Source organism: Cololabis saira, chromosome 12, assembly GCF_033807715.1.
Source record: "Cololabis saira isolate AMF1-May2022 chromosome 12, fColSai1.1, whole genome shotgun sequence".
NCBI classification, from domain to species: domain Eukaryota; kingdom Metazoa; phylum Chordata; class Actinopteri; order Beloniformes; family Belonidae; genus Cololabis; species Cololabis saira.
The window spans coordinates 47,136,801-47,152,734 of NC_084598.1; the positions used below are offsets into that span (position 1 = coordinate 47,136,801).

The 15,934-nt window shown below is 42.0% G+C and overlaps 2 protein-coding genes across 5 annotated transcripts in view; one reads left to right on the forward strand and one right to left on the reverse strand.

Moving 5' to 3' along the window:
• The window catches only part of LOC133457541 (protein NLRC3-like), a 549,537-nt gene that overhangs the window by 276,231 nt on the left and 257,372 nt on the right, over window positions 1-15,934 (reverse strand). The window lies entirely within an intron of this gene.
• The window catches only part of LOC133457536 (myelin transcription factor 1-like), a 61,557-nt gene that overhangs the window by 44,295 nt on the left and 1,328 nt on the right, over window positions 1-15,934 (forward strand). For all 4 annotated transcript variants that reach the window (XM_061736891.1, XM_061736893.1, XM_061736894.1 and 1 more), the window contains 4 exons: window positions 7,363-7,584; window positions 11,359-11,450; window positions 11,535-11,638; window positions 14,359-14,502. In XM_061736891.1, the coding sequence (XP_061592875.1) occupies window positions 7,363-7,584; window positions 11,359-11,450; window positions 11,535-11,638; window positions 14,359-14,502 (562 nt within the window). The remainder of the gene's footprint in view (window positions 1-7,362; window positions 7,585-11,358; window positions 11,451-11,534; window positions 11,639-14,358; window positions 14,503-15,934) is intronic.

Genomic DNA, 15,934 nt, shown 5'->3' on the forward strand with positions numbered 1-15,934 from the left:
CTGAGGTTGGTGTTGAGATGGTGGTTGATCTCTTCTACAGGGCAATCCAGGTGGCCACTTCGCTTCTGGCCCAGTAGCCTCTTAGTGAAAGCAAAGGGGTTGCCAATAAAGGCGCTTCGCTTCCGAGCCCTTTCTTTGCCCTTCCTTCGGTGCCACTCGGCCCTCCTCAACGTGATGAGTTTCTTCCTTATGATGTTAGTGAGTTCTGCTAGAGCAAGTCTCTCCTCTTCTTTGGCTGCCTTGAATTGGTGTCTCAAGGATTTCAGCTCTTGTCTCAGCTGACTTATCTTGACTTCCCGCCGGTTGAGCTTTGCTGGGTTGCTTGCTCCTTGCTTTTGTTCCACTCCAAAGCGTTCAGCTCCTATACTCATTATGAGGGAGCACATGGTTTGGAGTTTCTGGTCAGCATTGCCCCTCGAGATGGCTTCCAAGGTCTTGTCCACATCCTCGTCCAGCTTGGACCACTCCTTACTGTTGGCGGCAGGCCACTTCACCCGACGATGTTCTGATTTCCTGCTTGGAGGGGGAACTTGTGTTGCTTGGAGGTTCTGGGTACTGTGGGGGGACTCCGGACCCGGCTCCTCCTCCGTCTGACCAGGTTCTGCAGTCACCGCAACAGGGACTGTTGCGTCAGCTGCCGTACCTGAGCGTCGCTTCACTTGTTCCCTCTTGAGGCAGGCCATCTTAGTCTGGTGGATCTTCAGACCTCTCAGGTTTTTGCAGACCTTGCCGCATGTGCAGACTGCGCTCGTATTCCGTTGTCCATTTCCTTGGGTCATTACCAGTAAATCCGTCCGATTGGGATGCTCATCCTCCCCCCCTCTCGGGCATCCCTGGGGGTATTTTTCTGTAGGGTTCTTCGTAGCAAGTTTTGGGTGCTCCCTCTCGGGAGCTGCAGGTTGGGCGGCTAACCCTTCCTACCCCGGTTGCCGTCTCTCCGGGCTGTCCGCTGTCTCTCCAGCCGTCACCACTCTTTTCATGGACGTCATCCAGCCTTTCCTGGAGGTCACTGGCTGTGCCAGATGTGATAGACCTTGAATACACCTTACGGTGATACTTGGACACGTCATCAGTGATAAAATAGGATAATAAAATAAAATAAAATGAACAGATAAGATAAATATGTACAAGAAATGTGCAAAAAATGTACCAAAAATATATAAACATAAGAATGTCTGTGGATGGGGGGGATGTGTTTAGCAGCTGGAATTAAAAAGCAGGGTAGAGGGGCCACGTGATGCGGAGGGAGTAGGAGCGTCAGAATCGAGCTCCCGGACTAAACACGATTTTGAACATTTCAGAGATAATTTAATGCAGCTGAAACAGTACGACCAGGGAAGTAATGTCATTGCGTGAATTTTGGGCTAAGGAACCTGAAAACAGACGAGTTTTACGACATAATTCTCGAAAAAGTCAGCCGGGAACAGCGCCCAGCGGTTCAGGCGGCATGGCGGAGGGCGAGGACACAGATGGCCTGGTGGCAAAGATAAGTGAAGGAGTATTCGCCAAACTCAGCACGAGTCTGGATATGAAACTTGACCAGATAGCCAAATCAGTGAGCTCGGTGTGCGAAAAGGTGAAAGCTGTTGAAAAAAGAGTGGAAGACGCGGAGCAGAGAATTTCCGACACAGAAGACACGGTGTCGCAACTGCAAGCTCAACTTCAGCACACCGAGGCGCGGCTGAGCGAGGCCATTAACAGGCTAGAAGACCAGGAGAACAGGTCCAGACGTAATAACATTAAAATCGTCAACCTGCCAGAACGCACTGAGGGCGCCAACGCAAAGGACTTCCTCGAGACGTGGCTGCCAAGAACCCTGAAGCTCACGGTGAAAAACGACCGGATCAAGATGGACAGGTGTCACCGCACTCCAGCGCAGCCGCGGCCGGAGGCAACGAGACCGAGGATCATATACATCCGGCTCCACAACTACGCGGACAAGCAGCTCGTCATGCAAAAGGCAAGAAGCATGGGAGAAATCCGGGAATCCGGGAACCGCATTCATCTCTTTGAAGATTTTTCACCCGCGGTGGAGAAAAGGCGACGTGAGTTTCTGGAGGCAAAAAAGTCACTCCAAGCGCTGGGGATTCCCTACAGGATGCTCTTCCCCGCTGTGCTGCGCATTGCCCATGACAACAAGGTCCAGCTCTTTAAAACTGCAGCTGAAGCACAGAGGTATGTGGAGGAGCTGCAGAAAGACAAGACGGGTGGGACAGCTGCAAGGTAATCTGGAGTAATTAAGCCAACGTGTTCACCATGGTCAGGCAGCTGACACTTTTTTATATAAAAGGAGGTTAATAGACATTATCGGTGCAGACATGGACTGTGATTATTGGAAGCTTGAGCTGATTTCTGATGATTGAACACAGTGGAGTGGGTTATTTTACTAACATTTGTTTGTATTTACTGTGAGGAAACAGACAAAAATGGGGAAACATTTAAAAAAAATTTTTTTTTTTTTTTTTTTTTTTTAGTACATGTATGATCCACTGCTCTTTTGGTTATTATATCCTGTGACTACAACAGTTTTATTTTATTTTGACACTGATGGTGGGGGTTTGTTTACTCCAGGTTATGTGACATATTCCTCCTCTGTTATTTGCCTGCAGGACCAGAAAGGTAACATTTAAGTTGGTGACGATTACTGAATAATTACTATCTCTGAAAGATGTCTTTACATTATATAGAGTCTGGGGAGCTCTATCTCATCCTACTCATGTTTGATTCGAGGTTAGATTAGGAGGCCTCACATGCGCCCTACAGATAGGTTAATGTTACAGCAGGTATGTGTATGGTTAAAATGTTTTTTGTTGTCTAGTGTAGTTAAATGTCTGTTTTTGTTTTCCACCACCAGAAGGGAATTTCTATATAAGATAGGTAGGCTAGGGTTAGATAATACAGATGCTCAGAGCTCCATCGGAAAGACAGGGTCCATATATGACACCAGGAAAAAGTGGTAAATGGTAGGTGTAAATAGCATTAAATTCTGCACATTTAACGTAAAAGGGATCCACAATCCAATAAAGCGGAAGAAAATATTAAGCTTTCTCAAGAAGGACAAAGTACAAATTGCTTTCTTACAAGAAACCCATTTAGTGGATAAAGAGCACATGAAACTGAAAAGAGACTGGGTGGGTCAGGCCTTTTACTCATCATTCACCTCTAACAGCAGAGGAGTTGCCATTTTGATCCACAGGGCCACACCATTTGTTCTTAACACATGCAAGACAGATCCTGAGGGGAGATACGTCCTTGTCCATGGTACAATTTATGGTACACATATTACTATGATGAACATATATGCTCCTAATCCACCGCCTCCCTCATTCTGGACTAATGTAGCAACAGTATTGGAGGAATACAAATGCCCCCTCACAGTACTGGGTGGCGACTTTAATAGCTGTTTAGACAACAAATTAGACAGGTCCACAGCAAACACACATAGACAAACAGGTACAGGTGCTCCACTAGTTAAAATGTTAGATGATATTGATCTGAAAGATATATGGAGAACTTTAAATTCATCAGTTAGGGACTTCACGTTCTACTCTAATCCGCACAATTCGTATTCACGAATTGACTATTTCTTCATACCGCCGCAAATTATAGGACAAGTGACTGCATGCAGTATAGGATCTATTCATATTAGTGATCATGCCCCAGTCTATTTAGAATTGACCATTAGTGAGTCCACAATGGGCAGGCAAAGATGGCGATTTCCATCATATTTACTTAACGATAAGGATTTTAAAAAGAAGATGGAAGCAGAGATAAAACTATTTTTTGATATGAATGACAATAGTGAAACAAATCCTGAATTTCTTTGGGAATCTGCAAAGGCCTATATCAGAGGATTCACCATTTCATATATGTCACACCGGAAAAAATCATTGTTGCTGAAGCAAAACGAACTGGAAGCAGATTTGAAAAAGGCAGAAACGACTCATAAGTCTAATCCAACTAGAACTAACCTCATTAGAATACAAACTATTAAAGCGTCACTAAATTCAATATTGAACGAGAAGGCCTCCAGATCATTATTTTATCAAAAGCAACGACTGTACGAATATGGGAATAAACCTAGTAAATATCTGGCACGCCTAATTAATCAGAAACAAAATTATAACACAATAGCAGGGATCAGAGATGTGGGAGGGAAAAGACATTTTGATAGGAAAAACATTAATTCGGTCTTTGTATCATTTTACAAGTCATTATATAAATCTGACAATAACGGCACTAAAGATGAACTCGACAAATTCTTTTCGAAAATTAAATTACCAACTTTGACTGAAGAGCAACAGAAAGTTCTGGGTGAACCCATTCAGGAAAAGGAAATTTTAGAGGCAATAGCGCTAATGCGCAGTGGAAAATCTCCAGGCCCAGATGGGATGCCGGTGGAATGGTTCAAGGCTTTTAGGGACAAGCTCACTCCCTATCTGGCTAAAACCTATAACTATAGTTTTGATACAGCCCACCATCTGCCTGAAACAATGACATTAGCCAATATTAGCCTGATTCTGAAAAAAAACAAGGACTCTGAAGACCCAGCTTCTTACAGGCCTGTGTCGCTCATTAATGTAGATGCAAAGATTTTGGCTAAGGTCTTGACTTTAAGGCTGGAACCTCTAATATCAGTATTAGTAAAACCTGACCAAACGGGCTTTATTAAAGGTAGAAGTTCCTCTAACAACATCAGGAGGCTTCTGAACATAATACAGCTGGCCAGTGATGATGATATGCATGGACTAGTGGTATCTCTAGACTCACTAAAAGCATTTGACAGGGTGGAATTGCCTTTCCTTTTTTATGCTATGGGAAAATTTGAAGTAGGCACAGGCTTTATTGACTGGGTGAAGTTGCTGTACTGCTCCCCTAAAGCGGCGGTGATTACCAACTCTTACTGCTCAGATCCATTCCCACTTGAGCGAGGTACCCGTCAAGGGTGCCCGCTGAGCCCCCTCCTGTTTGCTCTGGCCATTGAGCCTCTAGCAGAGCTCATTAGATCTACCACAACGATTAGAGGATTTAATGTTAAAGGCACAGTGCATAAAATTTCTCTGTATGCGGACGACGTCTTGCTATACTTAGTCGATTTACACACAACCATACCATGTCTGCTTGAATGTTTACAACAATTTGGACACATTTCAGGCTTTAAGGTTAATTTATCGAAAACGGAGGCTATGCCTATTGGTGCTTTGACGGGTTGTGCCCCACCTAGTGGATTTCCTTTTCAATGGTCACCTAAGGAGATAACATACCTTGGAATCAGAATCAGTCCCTCTCTGAAAAAACTGGTCAAGCTTAACCTTAAGCCGATCATAACACGCATTAGGGAGGACTTACACAGATGGGGAACCTTACCTGTCTCCTGGCTGGGTAGGATAAGCGTGCTCAAAATGAATATATTACCTAGGTTATTGTACCCTCTACAGATGTTGCCAAACTCAATTCCCAACAGTTTTTTCATAGACTTGGATAAAATGTTTACACAATTCCTTTGGCAAGGTAAAAAGGTAAGAATGAAAATAGGCAAACTGCAAAGAAGCAAAGAACAAGGTGGACTGGGGGTCCCAAATATGCGGTCATACCACTGGGCAGCACAACTTCGGTACATATATGAATGGGTGAATCCAGACATTACAAATACGTGGATCGATATAGAGTCTAGAAACTGTGGCCTACTGGCACTTAAGGACTGTCCATTTGTGAATTACAAAAAGGTAAAATTAGAGGTACAGAATAACTTTATTGTTTTGAATACATTGATAACATGGAACAAGATTAAGGTTTGCTTCAAACTTAAAAACCATTTTTCACTCCTGGCTCCCATATGGAGGAATCCAGATTTTCCTCCCTCATGTCAGGATCCAGTGTTTAAACTCTGGCAGGAGAATGGCCTAGACCAGCTTGCTAAACTTTATGAAGGAGGAACATTGGAGTCTTTTGAGGGCTTAAAAAGTAAATATTCTTTACACCAGTCTCATTTCTATCGCTACCTGCAAATAAGACATTATATACCAAAAAACCTACATGCCCCAAATGAGTCTTTTTTGGAAAATATTCTTAAACAATCCATTCCGCAAAGATTTATCTCTCATGTTTATGAAACCTTTGGCCTAAATTCTAATTACTCTACTGATCACATCCGTAGGCAATGGCAGAGTGATATGGATTGTGAGATAGATGAGGATGAATGGGCAGCGGTTATAAGAAATACACTCACTATTCTGAGCTGTAATGCTGATAGAGAGAGACAATTTAAAATATTACATAGACTCCATTTTACACCACTACTGAGGAGCAGACTCGGTCTGGCCTCTCCTAACTGCCTTAAATGTGACACTGAAGTGGGCACATATGTACATATGTTTTGGAAATGTGTAAAGGTACAAAAGTTCTGGGGAGAAGTGAAGGATGAAGTGGTTACTTTGGTTGGATATGATTTAGAACTGTCACCTCTGCAGTATGTTTTGGCAGCTAAAGCAGACAGCGCAAGAAATGCCCACAATGCTAAATTGATTGGAATACTCTTGTACATAGCAAGGAAGACTATTCTCACTTTTTGGATTTCCAAGGATGCTCCGACACTGGACGATTGGTATAAGGAAGTACTGAGAGTACTCCCTCTGGAAAAACTGACCTATACCCTCCACGACAATGTCAAGGGATTTATCAAAATATGGCAGCCCGTTCTGGACAAAGTGGACCCCCTTGGAGTGAACTTTGGTTTACCTAGCTAACATGATGTGAAATAATTACAGCATGCCCTAACAATATCATTATGCCAGCCTGATGGTGTGTGTTTTGTTTTGTCTAGTTTTTATTATTTCCGTATCTGTCTTACTCTGCCCCACTACTACTTTTTGTTTTGTCTTTTTTTTTTTTTTTTTCTTTTTTCCTTACTGGGGTATTATGTCTGTTTAGTGTGTCCTGCTGAGTTGTGTTCTCCCATTAAAATGTTCAATTTTGGGGAGGAAAAAAAAAAAAAAAAAGTGGTTCTATAAAAGTGCTGAACAGATATACTTGTAATGCTGTCAGAACCTCAATAAAGAGAAGTTTAAAAAAAAAAAAAAAAAAAAAAAAAAAAAAAAAAAAAAAAAAAAAAAAAAAAAAGCAGGGTAGCTTTGGGGACAAAAGTGTCTCTCCTCCTCTCAGTCCTGCAGGCGACGCAGCGCAGGCGCCTCCTGGAGGGGAGCCACTGGAATGCAGGGTGGAGTATGTGGGAGGGGTCCTTCATGATTTTAGCTGCCTGGCTGAGGGCCTGCTGGTTGAAAACCACAGACAAAGTTCTGACCGGCAGGCCGATGCCGTATGATGCTTGACGCCCACCTGACGGTCCTTCCTGTCCGTGTCCAGGTGTCCGGTTCCGGGCTGCGACAGCCTGGGCCACATCAGCGGGAAGTACGCCACCCACCGCAGCGCCTACGGGTGCCCGCTAGCCGCCCGCCGGCAGAAGGAGGGGCTTCTGAACGGGACGCCCTTCTCCTGGAAGGCCTTCAAGACCGAGGGGCCCACCTGCCCCACGCCGGGCTGCGACGGCTCCGGCCATGCTAACGGCAGCTTCCTCACGCACCGCAGGTACCAACATGCTAACGGTAGCTTCTTCATGCACCGCAGGTACCAACATGCTAATGGTAGCTTCCTCACGCAGCGCAGGTACCAACACAACCTGATCTCACAAAAATCCGTGAAATGCCCACGACCTCTCACCACCATTTTCCGTGGTATATACACGGAAAATGGTATAATTCCGTGTGATCACCACGGATATTGTACCATGCAAAGTCAATTCGTTGTCGTGATATATACACGGATTATTACATTATTATTATTTACATATTATTCTTTGTTATAATGGCTAAATTATGAGTTTTTGTTGCGCAAGGTACTATTTTTTACTGTCAGTTTGTAAAAGCATGTTTTTAACGCTGTTTTAGGAGTGTTTTATTGAGGTTTTAATGGGAGCACCACGGATATAGTACTATGCGAAGTCAATGGGATAAAAAATGCAGACTTCTATGACTTCTGCAACAGTGTTTCCTCCAAAACGTCCTGGCTGGTTAGGAGGGTGTAGAAACCTCTAGCTCTGAGAGCCTCCTGACTAATGGAACAGGGCCTATTTTGTGTCTTTTTTTGCATAGTTCACAAACGCTTTTAGCTAGGAGTCTGATTTTCGTATATGTTGTTTGGGGGCATACCCTGAACAGACCTGTACTTTTTGATGGGCGGGGCTTTGAAACTTCACCTTTTCCAACATTCGAACGGACGCCGTTGCCACAACATTTGACCAAACCAGGTAAAACTTAAACCTCCATATAGGGCCTAGATTGGGATTGCCAAGTCTCAACTCTGTGAACCCTCTGCAATGCCAACTATCTTTGTGGAAGGTGTACAGCCACGGGACCAAAAGATCCTTGCAAAGGGCCTTCTGCATTGCAACATAGTCAAAAATCAGCCTCCCAGCTCAAAACGTTACTGAATTATTCAAAAAACACAAAAAAGGCCCGAAAAAGGCACCACACACGGTGACCCTTGACACTTCCGAAGGTCGTACGGGTCTGGACCTCGGCACAGTGGATGAGAGTCACCTCCTGATACAGATTCTATAATTTCAGCCTCCTAGCTCAAAGCGTTAGTGAACTATGCAAAAAAAGACACAAAATAGTCTTTGCAGGCCGAAAAGCAACACACGCGTTGACCTTTGACACTTCCAAAGGTCACACAGATCTGAAACTCGGAACAGTAGATGAGTCACCTCCTGATACAGAGTCTAGAATTTCAGCCTCCTAGCTCAAAGCGTTAGTGAACTGTGCAAAAATAGACACGAAATAGGCCTCATAGGCAAACCTATAACAATACATAACAAACCTCCTGTGCCTCCTGAGCATTAATAACATGTCATAATCGAAGGAGAACTAATTAAAACGGATGTCCTTAACATGAACCTATTGTATTATTGAATTATCAAGGACACTTTCGTGTTTTTGTGTTTAGAAATGTTAAAGATATTAAAAGAAAACCATAACACAATGAGGAAAATACTGTGGCGAACAAGTCGTGCCCAGAGCGTGTCTCGAACCCCAGTCTCCCAGACCACAGTCAACTGCACTAACCAGTCTCCCAGACCACAGTCAACTGCACTAACCAGTCTCCCAGACCACAGTGAACTGCACTAACCAGTCTCCCAGACCACAGTCAACTGCACTAACCAGTCTCCCAGACCACAGTCAACTGCACTAACCAGTCTCCCAGACCACAGTCAACTGCACTAACCAGTCTCCCAGACCACAGTCAACTGCACTAACCAGTCTCCCAGACCACAGTCAACTGCACTAACCAGTCTCCCAGACCACAGTCAACTGCACTAACCAGTCTCCCAGACCACAGTCAACTGCACTAACCAGTCTCCCAGACCACAGTCAACTGCACTAACCAGTCGGCCAAATGCTGATGTGTTGCCCAGGCGGGCAAGGCCTTATCTATCTGTGGTCGTTATACTATGTTCCAAAAAGTATTGTTTTAATGGACAATATCCGGCATTTTACGTTGAATTCTATTGTTCAGGTTTTAAAATTCTAGCTATATACATAAAAAGGGAGGTGAGGTGTGAGCTTCATAACAAAACTTCTGTGCCTACTGAGCATTAATAACATGGGGTTAGCCATAGAAAGGGGCGATAATGAGGTGTGAGCTCCATAGCAAGCATTAATAACATGGGGTTAGCCATAGAAAGGGGCGATAATGAGGTGTGAGCTCCATAGCAAGCATTAATAACATGGGGTTAGCCATAGAAAGGGGCGATAATGAGGTGTGAGGTCCATAGCAAGCATTAATAACATGGGGTTAGCCATAGAAAGGGGCGATAATGAGGTGTGAGCTCCATAGCAAGCATTAATAACATGGGGTTAGCCATAGAAAGGGGTGATAACAGCCTCCTGCGCCTACTAGTAGGTAGAGTAGGGCCCTACTGGCCCATATCTATGGGATGATTGTTATCGGTTTGTCCTTCATTCAATGGTATGACAGCAGACAAATCGGGTGACGGATCCCATTGACTTCGCATAGTACAATATCCGTGGTGCTCCCATTAAAACCTCATTAAAACACTGCTAAAACAGCGTTAAAAACATGGTTTTACAAACTGACAGTAACAAACAGTACCTTGTGCGACAAAAACTCATAATTTAGCCACTATAACAAAGAATAATATATAAATAATAATAATGTAATAATCCGTGTATATATCACGACCACGGATCCCATTGACTTGGCATGGTACAATATCCGTGGTGCTCACACGTAATTATACCACTTTCCGTGTTGGTACCACGGAAAATAGTGGTGAGAGGTCGTGAACATTTCACGGATTTTTGTGAGATGAGGTTGTACCAACATGCTAACGGTAGCTTCCTGACGCACCGCAGGTACCAACATGCTAACGGTAGCTTCCTGACGCACCGCAGGTACCAACATCTCCCAGCTGGCAGGTTTTAGCTCAGGTGCTCAGAGTTCCTCGTTGGGACTATTTTCAGTCAGAAGAAATCAAGAGATCAAGAACCACGATGGGTCAATGGATGCATGACAGAGATGAAACTCCAGAAAAACATGTGTGATGTCACCACGCGTGGGGAGGAGGGTTTTTAAGACCATTTCTCAGGTCTGTTGGCAGGAACCAACTCTGTCCTTGCAGAGTTCTCTGTCAGTTTGAGGTGTTTATGGTTGTTTATTTGGTTGTGGTTTAGGGGTGGTAATCAACCACAGCCTCTGCTTCGGGGTTGTGTGGTTTAGGGTGATTAATAATGGTCAAGAAGTAGTTTAGGGTTGTTAATAAACCGTTAAAGATTGTTAATAAACCGTTAAAGGTTGTTAATAAACCTTTGGGGCCATTTGACAGGCATTTTGACTTAACATTTATGTAAATAACAGTTTCATGAAATTTGGACACATGCCCATATAAATATTTATATAAATATACTTATTTGTTGATGTAAAGCACTTTGAATCACCTTGTGTTGAATTGGGCTATATAAATAAACCTGCCTTGCCTTGCCTATATGTATATATGTATATATGTGTATATATATATATATATATATATATATATATATATATATATATATATATATATATATATATATATATATATATACACACACATCTATATATATAAAATAACAGAAATACTTACAGAAGGTAAATTTAGTTCCTTAGAGGTCATTATTTTACGAACACAAGGTGGTTTAGATGATATTTTCCTTCTTTATCTTGAAACATTCTGTGAATGTTTTCCTGTCATGTGTTTTGTTTTCACGTGTCTCCTCCTGGTTAATCGTGAGCGTCCTCTCATTCCAGTCTCTCAGGTTGTCCCCGGGCTTCAGCCAACAAGAAGAAGGTGAGGTTACCGGGAGACGAGTACATCACTGCAAAGTTCCGGGCCAGTGACGGTAAGAGGACGATCTTTACGACGTTTACGGCTTTAGTGTTGGTTTAGTGTTGATCAGGTCTGACCTGCTGTCTCCCTGTCTCAGTTCTGGACAACGATGAAGACATCAAGCAGCTCAACAAGGAGATCAACGACCTGAACGATTCCAACTCAGAGATGGAGACGGACATGTTTAACCTGCACACGCAGGTGAGTCTGCAGGTCACACGACGGCCGGGGACATTTATTACCAAATATGATCAATATTTAGACATTTATGACCAAACATGATCAATATTTAGACATTTATGACCAAACATGATCAATATTTAGACATTTATGACCAAACAAGATCAATATTTAGACATTTATGACCAAACATGATCAATATTTAGACATTTATGACCAAACATGATCAATATTTAGACATTTATGACCAAACATGATCAATATTTAGACATTTATGACCAAACATGATTTTAGATTTAGACATTCATTACCAAACATGATCAATATTTAGACATTTATGACCAAACAAGATCAATATTTAGACATTTATGACCAAACATGATCAATATTTAGACATTTATTACCAAACAAGATCAATATTTAGATGTTTATGACCAAACATGATCAATATTTAGACATTTATGACCAAACATGATCAATATTTAGACATTTATGACCAAACATGATCAATATTTAGACATTTATTACCAAACATGATCAATATTTAGACATTTATGACCAAACATGATCAATATTTAGATGTTTATGACCAAACATGATCAATATTTAGACATTTATGACCAAACATGATCAATATTTAGACATTTATGACCAAACATGATCAATATTTAGATGTTTATGACCAAACATGATCAATATTTAGACATTTATTACCAAACATGATCAATATTTAGACATTTATGACCAAACATGATCAATATTTAGATGTTTATGACCAAACATGATCAATATTTAGACATTTATGACCAAACATGATCAATATTTAGACATTTATGACCAAACATGATCAATATTTAGATGTTTATGACCAAACATGATCAATATTTAGACATTTATGACCAAACATGATCAATATTTAGACATTAATGACCAACCATGATCGATATTTAGACATTTATGACCAAACATTATCAATATTTAGATATTTATGACCAAACATGTTCAATATTTAACATTTATTACCAAACATGATCAATATTTAGATGTTTATTACCAAACACATTCAATATTTAGATGTTTATTACCAAACATGATCAATATTTAGACATTTATGACCAAACATGATCAATATTTAGACATTTATGACCAAACATTATCAATATTTAGATATTTATGACCAAACATGATCAATATTTATGACCAAACATGATCAATATTTAACATTTATTACCAAACATGATCAATATTTAGATATGTATGACCAAACATGATCAATATTTAGATGTTTATTACCAAACATGATCGATATTTAACATTTATGACCAAACATGATCAATATTTAGATGTTTATGACCAAACATGATCAATATTTAGATGTTTATTACCAAACATGATCGATATTTAACATTTATTACCAAACATGATCAATATTTAGATATGTATGACCAAACATGATCAATATTTAACATTTATTACCAAACATGATCAATATTTAGATGTTTATGACCAAACATGATCAATATTTAGATGTTTATTACCAAACATGATCAATATTTAACATTTATTACCAAACATGATCAATATTTAGATATTTATGACCAAACATGATCAATATTTAACATTTATTACCAAACATGATCAATATTTAGATGTTTATTACCAAACATGATCAATATTTAGACATTTATTACCAAACATGATCAATATTTAACATTTATTACCAAACATGATCAATATTTAGATATTTATGACCAAACATGATCAATATTTAACATTTATTACCAAACATGATCAATATTTAGATGTTTATGACCAAACATGATCAATATTTAACATTTATGACCAAACATTATCAATATTTAGATGTTTATTACCAAACATGATCAATATTTAGACATTTATGACCAAACATGATCAATATTTAACATTTATTACCAAACATGATCAATATTTAGATGTTTATGACCAAACATGATCAATATTTAGACATTTATGACCAAACATGATCAATATTTAACATTTATGACCAAACATTATCAATATTTAGATGTTTATTACCAAACATGATCAATATTTAGACATTTATTACCAAACATGATCAATATTTAACATTTATTACCAAACATGATCAATATTTAGATATTTATGACCAAACATGATCAATATTTAACATTTATTACCAAACATGATCAATATTTAGATGTTTATGACCAAACATGATCAATATTTAACATTTATGACCAAACATTATCAATATTTAGATGTTTATTACCAAACATGATCAATATTTAGACATTTATGACCAAACATGATCAATATTTAACATTTATTACCAAACATGATCAATATTTAGATGTTTATGACCAAACATGATCAATATTTAGATGTTTATTACCAAACATGATCAATATTTAGATGTTTATGACCAAACATGATCAATATTTCTCTAGTTTCCTGATCAGAACCTTCTCTGGTTTCCTGATCAGAACCTTCTCTGGTTTCCTGAACAGAACCTTCTCTTGTTTCCTGAACAGAACCTTCAGAACTTTGTCTCTTGTTTCCTGAACAGAACCTTCAGAACCTTCTCTGGTTTCCTGAACAGAACCTTCAAAACCTTCTCTGGTTTCCTGAGCAGAACCTTCTCTAGTTTCCTGAACAGAACCTTCAGAACCTTCTCTGGTTTCCTGAACCTTCTCTGGTTTCCTGAACAGAACCTTCAGAACCTCTTCTTGTTTCCTCAGATCTCGTCGATGGAGAAGAACCTGAAGAACATGGAGGAGGAGAACAAGCAGATGGAGGAGAAGAACGAGGCTTTGTTCCTGGAGCTGTCGGGCCTGAGCCAGGTTCTGATCCAGAGTCTGGCCACGATCCGGCTGCCCTCCATGGTGGGTAGAGGTCAGAGGTCAGGGGTCAGGGTCAGAGTTAGGGGTCAGGGTTAGAGGTCAGAGGTCAGTCAGGGCTCAGTCAGGGGTCAGAGGTCAGGGGTCGGGGTCAGGGGTCAGGTCTGAGCCAGGTTCTGATCCAGAGTCTGGCCACGATCCGGCTGCCCTCCATGGTGGGTAGAGGTCAGAGGTCAGGGGTCAGGGTCAGAGTTAGGGGTCAGGGTTAGAGGTCAGAGGTCAGTCAGGGCTCAGTCAGGGGTCAGAGGTCAGGGGTCGGGGTCAGGGGTCAGGTCTGAGCCAGGTTCTGATCCAGAGTCTGGCCACGATCCGGCTGCCCTCCATGGTGGGTAGAGGTCAGAGGTCAGGGTTAGGGGTCAGGGGTCAGGGTTCAGGTCTGAGCCAGGTTCTGATCCAGAGTCTGGCCACGATCAGGCTGCCCTCCATGGTGGGTAGAGGTCAGGGGTCAGTCAGGGGTCAGGGTTAGAGGTCAGGGGTCAGGGGTCAGCCCGGGGTCTGGGGTTAGGGGTCAGAGGTCAGGTCTGAGCCAGGTTCTGATCCAGAGTCTGGCCACGATCAGACTGCCCTCCATGGTGGGTAGAGGTCAGGGGTCAGAGGTCAGGGTTAGGGGTCAGTCAGGGGTCAGAGGTCAGGGGTCGGGCCTGAGTCAGGTTCTGATCCAGAGTCTGGCCACGATCCGGCTGCCCTCCATGGTGGGTAGAGGTCAGAGGTCAGAGGTCAGGGGTCAGGGGTCAGGGGTCAGAGGTGTGGGGTCAGGGGTCAGTCAGGGTTAGAGGTCAGGGGTCAGTCAGGGGTCAGAGGTCAGGGGTCGGGCCTGAGCCAGGTTCTGATCCAGAGTCTGGCCACGATCCGGCTGCCCTCCATGGTGGGTAGAGGTCAGAGGTCAGAGGTCACTCCGGGGTCAGGGTTAGAGGTCAGGGGTCAGAGTTGAGGGAGGTGGTTATCAGTAAGTGTGTGTAGCGATGAGTCCCTGAACTTCACCCAGAGCTGCTCTCAGCCAATGTCCTTGATGTTATCAGGTCTGGTACAGTTCTGATCCAGGTCCTGGGGGGGGTACAGTTCTGATCCAGGTCCTGGGGGGGGTACAGTTCTGATCCAGGTCCTGGGGGGGGTACAGTTCTGATCCAGGTCCACAGACCCGGTACAGTTCTGATCCAGGTCCTCAGATCCGGTACAGTTCTGATCCAGGTCCACAGATGTTCCTGGGAGAGGGGAGGGCTAGTGAGGGGAGAACGTCTTGTTTTTATTCCACCAGGGAGATTGTGACCAGACTAACCTGCTTTATCTTCTCGTTACACTGCCCCCTGTAGGTTTGGCTGCTCATAGCACCTTAACACATATTTATGCAGGTTCCTGCAAATTATGGCATTTTTATAAACGTAGAGCGGGAAATATCTGTTTTTGTAAATACCAGCTC